This window comes from Periophthalmus magnuspinnatus, chromosome 9, assembly GCF_009829125.3.
Source record: "Periophthalmus magnuspinnatus isolate fPerMag1 chromosome 9, fPerMag1.2.pri, whole genome shotgun sequence".
Classification (NCBI taxonomy): Eukaryota; Metazoa; Chordata; class Actinopteri; order Gobiiformes; family Gobiidae; genus Periophthalmus; species Periophthalmus magnuspinnatus.
The window spans coordinates 15,311,885-15,322,147 of NC_047134.1; the positions used below are offsets into that span (position 1 = coordinate 15,311,885).

Consider the following 10,263-nt stretch of genomic DNA (forward strand, 5'->3'; position numbering starts at 1 on the left):
ATATGCCCGGATGGCCAAGATTACAGTCTTTTCTTGTACAAAGGCTTGTGGTCTTAGTCCTGTATTTCAGATGGGTGAGATTGGCAGGCAGATTAGTCAATAAATGTTGGCAAGTGTGGGTCAAAACAAACATGGCTGCTTACATAATAAAAAGTCAGAGATCCCGAGTGGGCAGATAGACATATCGGAGTATCTCAGATAACTTCTTTCACCTACAAACTGAGACATATTGAGGAATTTTACAGAATCACTGAGTGAAGTATCTGAGGTGAGAGAAGTTTGATTTTGCTAAAAATGACAGATGACCAATGAGCTTATCAGTTTCCTGTGTCAATGAAAAAACTGGATTGCACAGCTGTCTGAGATTGGCCTGAGACACTAGAAAGGGAGTGGTGATGCCTGTACTTTAAACAATCAACACTTCCTCCCATCTTCCATCTTCCATTTTTCCATACAAACGATCAGCTCACTTCTTCAAAATCCTGTTGTCTGTAAACTTAAAAAAAATTAAAAAAAATCCTTGCAGGGACTGAAGATGGAAATTAACCATGTTGTATATACCCTTTACATATTTGCATTTGGAAATGTTCATTAATATGTGCTGTCCCTTACAAATAAATAAATATAAGAAAAGAAAAATGAGGTGAGTTCACTGATCCATATACTGGATGTTTTACATCTTGACTGTGATTATTTTCTCATTATGTTTGTACAGTCAGACTTACTGATTTTGATATGACTTACGCAACAGTGCACAGATCAGCTATATGCTATTGTTTTTTTAGCCTAGAAAAGCCCTCTGTTGCAACTGATTAATTTTATTGTGCATGTTCTTTTGTCCTTTGACTTGGAAACAAAATGTCCAGTAAAAAAGACACACACATCCACCCAGTTGAATTTAATCTTGTCTGTGCCGATTACAGGCATAGCTATAGGCACAGGCATATTACAGGCATATTACAGATTACAGGCATAGGCACAGGTTCCTTGAAAAGAATGTTGATTTTTTTTTTTTTTATTCAAGACTAAAGTAAGAGTCTAATGCCATCAGCTTGAGTCATTTTTTCTTAACCTTAATTTCATAGCGAAATTTGACCCATCAGATGGGCAGCCTGCCAGGAGCAGTGGGTTCATTGTCTGGGGATCCATGTCCAGAAAAGGAACAAGGCTTGGTCAGGACTCTATTGTACATGTTTTGAAGTGAAGGAGAAAACTGGAGCACCTGGAGGGGCAAACTATGCCCAGGGCCCAGGCTGGCCCTGCAGTGTCCGCCACTCAGCCACTGTGCTGCCTTTTGGCTTAGACAACAAAACTGGGGCCAAACATGCCTAAGACTTGTATGTGAGCAGATAGATCGGGGCATTATGTAGTCCCCTCAAGTCTGCAGCCCCCTCTCCTGTGCTCCTCACGATTAACCAGTGGCTGACCTTTTCATCCACGCTTCAGTGTCCACTGCACACTATAGTGAATGTACAGCTGTTTTGCATGCTCCACAGGTTTTTATTTCGCTGACAGCCACGCTCCTGTCCAGGCTCCCGTGTGCTGACATTATCAGCCATCATCATAAATCAGTACTTATAGTCGTACAGAATCCTACCTACTCATAAAGGACAGAGGTGGGGATCATCCAGATAATTGTGGGAGTTATGTTTTCATTCATAGCACTGGTCAGGCTCATCATAACTGCTTCAAACACATTTAAGCCTTTGTTTAAATGTAACTGAACTGAAGATGAAACTGTTTTCTCAATTATGTTCACAATGCTGAATCTGCTGAAACAATAAAATTAATAAAAGGACTAAAATGACTCTTCATTGTCTAATTTGGTTATAGTCTTAAGAAGTGAGCACGTTTGTTTATAGTGTAGAAAATCAGTCAGTGAAAGCTATACACTGATACTGTAGGCAACTATATCTACAATCTTTTTTGTAAACTTTTCCTTGAGTGAGTGCCGCAACATTACTAAACCAGTGAAACATTTCTTTCAGTCAAATGTAATTACTCTTTCATTTAATCTTTTGTCTTCCAGGTCACCAAAAAGAAGAGATTAACTGCTTCCAAAAACACTGTGTTTTCAGTGTTTTTTTATTTACAGAATATTTTGTCTCAAGAATCCATCAAGCTTGGTAACACCATATCAACTAGTCCAGTTTGGCAAAGATGGTTATTTTGCTTTCTGAAGTGGCTCCGAGCACAAAAATGAAGAATTATTTGTTTAAATGCATGTGTAAAATGTTATTTTTCCTAAGGCACATCTGGCAATACCCCAAGGCACAGCGTTTCCCGGCCACAATGGTTGAAAATCAATGGAGTATGGTAGCTTGCCTCAATATATCTTAACCTCTCAAAATCATCTCTCAAAAATAGTTGGTGTGGCTGGCAGCTCACTGTTCATGGCTGAACGTGTTGTGGTGTATAATGCGCACAGTCTTTGAAAAGAACATATCAGGTGGAAGTCGATTTGGTGAGAACATCATGAAACGTGCACCAGCTGTGAAATCCAAATCCAGTATATAAGGTCTTATATACTGCTGACGAGTAATTCCCAGGGTTGTGAGCAGTGGTGACTCTGGAGGCTGTGGCTGATCATGTATAATATGTTGTCTACTCTTGTAAGCCAACTAACTAACTAGCCCACTAATTATCGTAATTTTTTATGGTCTATTATTATTTAGTTAACTCTGGAGAAACAACAGTTTTGAACGGTTAGAAAAACCTGTCAAGCACAATGTAAGTTCCAGCGCCTTTTTTGGTTTACTATTGTCTACTATTGTCTAAATCACGCGACGCGACAGAGAGCAGCACTTACCCAACTTTAGATTTTCGCATGTCTTCATCGTAGTCTCCTCCAATTGAAAAATATAGTTTGCAGAATAAAGTGTTGGTAAAACCAAAGTAACTCTCGTGCCTCTGGAGCGCGAGTCTGCGCCCGTCGCTGTCCCAGGCAGGTTGAGCTTCAAGTGTGATGTTCATAGCAAATGACTCACTGCTTTCTCCTCAGACCGCTCTCCCCTCGGACCCTCCACCCATCCATGAGCCTCACATCCCTCTTCACCTCAGCTCTGCACACCTTCAGCATCGTTCCTCCTCGTGCGTCATACTAAGAGGTCCATGTCCCATTAAAACGCGTGTCATTCAGTCTGGGGAGTTCCCTTTAAAACACCACATTCGTTGCCTTGACAGATGTTTCTTGATACAGCTGCTGATATATTTGCCACAGTCGCAGGTCGTAAACAGTGAAACTGTGCGTAATGCGTTCTTGCGCGTCAACCTATAAATCAGCTCAGCTGGACAATCTGCGGACACAATTAATCACTGTCGGTGACACATTAATTGGTCTGTTTGTAGCTCCAGATCTCAAGCGGGATGATACGACAATTAATGTAATTAATATGAACACAAACGCCTAAAAGCTTACTTTGAGGTAACGTTGCTTTTATAACGTACAGTAGGCCTAAATATTAACAATTCAAACAGATTAACTGTAATCAAAGAGATGACAGAGCCAGACAAACATTTGGGAAAAACACGGACAAGAATGTTGGGATAAAGTCAGTGGGCTACAAATGTGTATTGCATTGAATGATTGTACTGCATAACATTTTGAAAGGTCTTATATGCATGTGATACTTTCACGATGTGTTTAGTTTTTTGTGCCTGTAGCCTTCTTTCTGCTATTTCTAAATTAAGGCAGGAAAGAAATATGGAACTCTTCCAAACACCCCCATGCACATGAAAAGTAAGGTCCACAATGTCCATCTGTGTCCTTCCTCCCTCTGAGCTCAGAGCCTGCTTTAGTCAGTCCAGATGTGCAGACTGTTTCTGTCACTGCATGGCTCACAGTGCAAAACCTACATCTGTCATTTTAATCAGTCAGGTTTCATTTGGTGGAAATATTAATTCCAGTCACGAAGGGTCACACTTGCTTGTGCTAGTTAAAAACCTGTATAAATGGTGTATCAGAAATACCTGATACCTCACTGCATGTTGTGATGCTCCCATATGTCGTATTGTTAATTCATTCATTTACTTTAAAATGAAGCAAAAAGGCTAAGGTAAAAAGGCTATCTTGTGTGTGTCTTATTTGGTGATAATAACTCTTTTGAACTACATGGAAAACAATTAGCAGCTGTTTCAGCCATGCAACAAGGCTGGCTGCACACTTTGAAAGACAGAAAAATCAATACATTTTAATACCCAAATAACACAAATTATTTTACACAGTTTTTTTTTAAAACAGAAATTGGTTTGACATTGATTATTGAATTAATTAGATATAGGTCTAACAAATATGCCATGAACTAGAGCTGAAATTATTTGGCCTCCCTCTGACCACAACAGTTTCTCTATCACATTCAGAATGCAAGTCTATCTCAATAATCTCTACACTTTGCACTGGAAACACATATAACAGTGTGTATCATATATTGCATACTTGGTCTCTGAGCCACAGTGGTAATTTTATAATATAAAAATGAAACCTACATTGTGAAATAAATGCGATGGTGGTCTTTTGTATGCTGATGACTGTCCTCATAGAGTGTCCAGGGCAGTCTGACACCCACACACTCACTCATCCACCCAATCTGAGCCAGACACCTAGAATGAGGATTAAAGAGGAGAGAAAACGCATCATTATACTCACATCAGCTGCAATAAAAAGGTTACAAAAAATTTAGTGTTTTTCTACTAGCTACACAATGTACGCCCTGTTGGTATTACTGTTTCAAATGATGTCAGACAATTGTTGGGCGAAAGGTGTTATTCAATAACATGGTACTCACAGAGTGATGTAGTGTTACTGTAAGAAATATATGCCAAGAAGGTTGTTGCTAATAACAGGTATATTTGTTATGTACAACAGCAATAAATCATAGATAGATCAATACATCATTACATACTAAAGATGTCAACTTGAGTAAAAAAAAGAACAATTGTAAAGGCGCCTCTCTCTACAAATGTGTTTTCATTGGCAGCACATTTACCCCTAAGCCTTTGAATTGAGTACAAATTAATGCTGGTGGTAGGTTTGTTGGGCTAGATTATTTTATTTATAATTGTGCCCCTTGTTATGAAGAGATGCTCCTGTATCCCACCCCCACACCAGGTATTGTTATCATATTGCTACAAATCATGGCCAATCAATCACCTCCCCGATACATGGGGGCCAGCTGGGTCTAAAAATACCACCCTTGGCTCAGTGTGTGCAGTATTGTTTTAAAGTTTGCCTAGCAGCACCTGTGCACCACCCACATTTCACATGGTTTTATTTCATAGAGTTGGTGGCTGCTTAAAGGGGAAGAGCATGGTGTTGAAGAGGTATAATGGTTTGGCCTTTTATTCAGCTCAAATTGTGGTGATATCTCCTGTAGTAATGAAGATCCAATTATCCTAGCAGAAAGAACTCTGGTCAGAACAGAACGGTGCTCTAATTATGGCCTGAATGCTGCTGTTTGGAGTCATACCTCAGGGTTTGGCGGGGGTGAGGGGTCCAGTCTTGTTACATATGAAGCTTCAAATCATATACACATGGAAAAAAGGCAGTTCACAGCACTCTGTCTGATACTGCTGTCATTATGGAATGTGGTATGACTATCCAGGCAGGTAAACTGTTGAGGTGATGCTTGTATCAATCGGCTGCTTAATAACTCATATGTGGCATGTTAAAGCTCATCAATAATCAGACACTTATAATGACAACATGCAGTTTGTGAATCAATATGGGAAATATAGCCATAGTTTATACAGAACATCAGTCCAGACAGAAAAAAAATATTTTGGATTAGATTGTCACAACAGCAATTAGCCTACTCGAGTGATCTGCACATTCATTTCATTTTCATTTAATTTATCTGGTATTAGAGCTGGTTTAATAGGCTGTCTGTGGATTTGCAATAAATCTGTCAAGACATTGCACCTCCCATGTTATGGAATTGTCACACATCAACATAGCAACATCTACTCAGTAAATAAAAAGATAATATGAAGGATATCAATTATGACAGATATTTAAAAAAAATAAAAATAAAAATCAATAGTTCTATTAAAGATCCAGAGAAAATGTATTGTAGCTTGAGGGACTAATGTACCAGGATGAGAAATGATAAACAGGTTTTGAAGTGACTTTGACTCCTGGTACCATTCACAAGTGAGAAAAGCCGGCAGGTATGAGGGAAGGATGTCTGTAAAAAGCTAAATGCATTCAGTGGTAATGCAGGCATGTATTGGCTAATGGGTCACTGACACAGAATCACACATTGGTCATTTGAAGGAATGGTAAAACACTGGTGCTAATAACAATGCAAAGGTCAAGGTTGTGGCTCATACATACAAACTGCAAAAGCCCAAGTAATTATTTCAAACTGTAAGAAAAACAATACAGAAAGGATTCACTTCTCAATCAAGCAGGTTATTTGTATCAAACATGCATTTCAAAAAGGCAACATTAAATTGAATTGTTTTGACTCTAAAAATACATTGTTAGTCAGATCCAAATGTAGATTAAATTAAATATTTTCATGAAACGAAGGAGCACTTCCAGCACTATGATTCATGAGACAACATCATAACAGAGAACAAAACAATGATTTTTCTCTGTGGAGTTACAGCCTTCTCTGGCCCTAAACTATTTGCAGATGACCAAGGTCAGACAGAGAGGAATATTCAAGCAGATGTTTGTTTGCAAGGCAGATGTATGAACAACAACTACTGTGTGCTTCTGGCTCACCTTACATAAACACATTAACATGAAGAGCTCTTGTTTTGTGGAAAGTGTCCATCAAAGTGATAGTCTAATCCAGCCGGAACAGAAAAAAATAAATAAAATAAAATAAATGAATAATAATAATGATGATAATAATAATAATAATAATAATAATAATAATAATAATAATAATAATAATAATAATAATAATAATAATAATAATAATAATAATAATAATAATAATAATAATAATAATAATAATAATAATAATAATAATAATAAAAGTAAGTATGAGTTGCATCATCAAGCTTGTCTAAAACCAGTGGACTAATTTCAGTGAGTCAGCCTCAGAGGTAGGGCTAGTGTTTGGTCTTTATCTCTTGAGACCAGTGAGGAATAGAAGTATGTGTTATTAATGCTTGCCTATGAGAGCACCCCAGGAAATGAACATCCCCACAAAGAAATGAAATCTGACAACTCACACAGTCTACAAGCCCAGACTGCTCAATGTCCACTGCATGGAGCAGTCTGGGCTGCGTTAAATATTTCAACTGCTCAACAGCGCCCTCTTTTGTCTTTGTGGACGTATTACGCCAAGAAGAGCGTTTGTGCGCATGTGCGGAACTGGGAGGCTCAGTTTGTCAACAAGGAACATTACTGTCCATTTTTTCATTTGTTCGTATTTTTTTTTTCGACATAACACCATTTATTGAAGTAATGGCACTGTTATTTATCTTAGTAGTTGCCTAATTATTTGATTATAGCGTTCATATTAACCATTGAATACTTAAAGCAGTTTCCATACATTAGCCTGTAAGGATGCCTGCTCGCAACGTGGTATCTGATAGCTTTTCAAACAACAAGGTCAGATATTCACGCTTGCCTTCTGACGATGACGGCTATATTGATTTACAGGTAAGAGAAAATTACATTTGCAAGTCATGAATATGCATGATTGAAACAGGGGGCTAATAAGCGCCCTGCAAAGCTGTTGATTGTCCAGCGCTCTTAAGATCAGATGTTTTACTGTGAAAGTAGGTTTATGCACTTATTGATATGATATTTTCACTATTATTACTAATGAATTAATCTATATTCTGGGGCCACGGTGGTCACTCCCAGCCCCACCTAATCCATGATGGGCAAGAGCAAGACACAATTTGCTCATGATTATGAGGGGATTTTGGTGTCTAATCACCAGAGAGGAGTTAGAAAGATCTTATCACCATGTGTGACAAAAAGAATAATACAATAAAGTGTGGTAGGATAACATGAAAGGTACTATACAGTCATTAAGAATAATAATTATATAAGAATAATAACAATAAGCTTTATCTTTACATTATTATATGTTGTATCAAACTAAAATATATAATTATTTTCAGCAAAATAAAGTAAAAGACTGAGTGTGTGTTGTATAAGACCACTTCGCATTAGCTCCAACAGTTACAGTTTGAGGAATGCCTATTTGTGAAAATGTTTCACCCCTCTATTGTTAAGATTCATTCTTCGTATTATAAATGGAGTAAAAACCCGTTGGCAAGTAGTCACATTATGTGTGTAATTAAACATTTTTTCATCTTTGCAGTTCAAAAAGAGCCCACCCAAAGTGCCGTACAAAGCCATAGCCCTTGCTGCTGTACTCTTCTTAATAGGGTCTTTGTTAATCGTCATTGGTTCCCTTCTACTCGCTGGGTACTTTGGAGTCACTGTAAGTTTCTTACAAAGTCAACAGAAATTGCACATTTGCTTTACACTTGACACTGTATTCTGTCCCCAGCATTCAGACAGAACTGTGCCTGTTCTCATCATTGGGATCCTTGTCTTCCTGCCAGGGATTTACCATCTACGGATAGCTTACTATGCATCAAAAGGTTATCCAGGATACTCCTATGATGATATACCAGACTTTGATGATTAGTTCCAATCATATTCATCACTGTATGAATTGCATTGCTTGTTAACATTGATAATTGTTGCCAGAATTTATCTCTTTAGCGACAGCTTAGAAACCAGTTGCCTGTATACATTTTTTTATGTTAGCTATGACTACTGCTAAATGAAAAATGTTATCTCATTATAACTGAATGCATCATAAAATAAACTGTGAAAGTAGTTTCAGTTGTAAATTGTTTTAAATGGTTTATTAGACTATGTAGGATTAAATCTGAGGGTTCCCATGCATCCTGCAAAACCTCGAAAGCCTAAAAAGTCATTGCCCTGTTTTCCAGACATTGAAAATGCATGAAAAATTTGAAAAAAGTCCAACTGTTCTGCAAAATGTATATTTTGTCCATGAAAATTTCTCCACACTTTGATTTGCTGTACTATTGGATATCAAATTAATAGAGAAAGGATTTTATTCTGCACTCTTCTGTTTTAATGTTAATTTTATGATGATTATTTGTGATTATTTATGTTTTTATTTGTGTGATTTTAATATCCCTCTTATTCTGTAAAGCACTTTGAATTACTTTGTGTACGAATTGTGCTATACAAATAAACTTGCCTTGCCTTGCCTTGCCTAGAGACTTTTACTGCTACGTATTACTGCCACCAAAATGCTGGAAATTACTCCTGTTTTGCACAACATTTCCTGGGTGGGACCCCTTACATCTTTTTGTATTACCTCCTTAGCTGGACCTTAGTGTCACATATAGGCGTCCCTTATTTTTACCACTGTGTAAGTGCAACACTAGACTCACAAAGTTACATTCGAATGCAGAGTATGAGTCATGCTTGTTTATTCTAAGTCGATATAATTGGATTCACATGTATTTTCTGTCTAATTTGAGTTCCTCCAGAAAATATTTTTGGGGCCACTACATAACAAAATATAATATGTGTTTGCCTTGGTTTATAATTAATTTGCAAATTCAGGATTTCATCTTCAATATAAAAACTGTAAAAAAATGGGAGGGATGGGGGTCTCTCTGTAGACGCTGTGATTACAAAAATGTCCTGGAAAGGTCCTGGAAAATGATTTCAAGCAAACTGTGGGAACCCTGAATCTTTCTCAGAAGATTCCTTGTGATTAATTCCAATCCTTTGATCTCCATATGGTACACCTGGCACACACAAGAGCCCCTACTGTTACAGGGCGTGAGTAGCTGAGGTAAACACTGCATTTGTAAAGTCCTACCCTGCCTGCTACAGAAAAACTAGGGCTCTCACCTCATTTCTCTCTATTATTACACAGGTATTATATTTCTCTATTTCTGGTTCATATATGGACCCCTGAGAATTGGCCAAATATTACAGATTAGGTTCACATAGAAATATACTGATTGAGCAAACTATTTTTTTTAGCCAATTTTGATAGAAAATGTGTGTGGAATAATCAAGTTTGGAACCATGCCGACCGCCCCCGTGTGGAAAGAAGGGACATGATTGGTTACTTTAAATCTCAGAAGGTCAAACTGCAGTGGACCTGTTGTTGAACCCTACTGTGCTGTGTGCATGGATGACTGCACTGGTCCCCACGTGAGGTTTTTCAAGGTATTTTAATCCAAGAAATTCAACATAACAAAACCGCAAGGGTAAATGCAAGTATGATTAAG

General features: G+C 37.7%; 1 protein-coding gene across 1 annotated transcript; it reads left to right on the forward strand.

Annotated features, from left to right (window-relative positions):
- Positions 1-7,307: 7,307 nt before the first annotated feature.
- tmem230b (transmembrane protein 230b) lies at positions 7,308-9,225 on the forward strand. The gene is made up of 3 exons (XM_033972264.2): positions 7,308-7,618; positions 8,292-8,414; positions 8,484-9,225. The coding sequence occupies exons 1-3, from the start codon at positions 7,523-7,525 to the stop codon at positions 8,622-8,624; spliced, it is 360 nt and encodes a 119-aa protein (XP_033828155.1). The 5' UTR covers positions 7,308-7,522; the 3' UTR covers positions 8,625-9,225.
- The last annotated feature ends 1,038 nt before the right edge of the window (positions 9,226-10,263 follow it).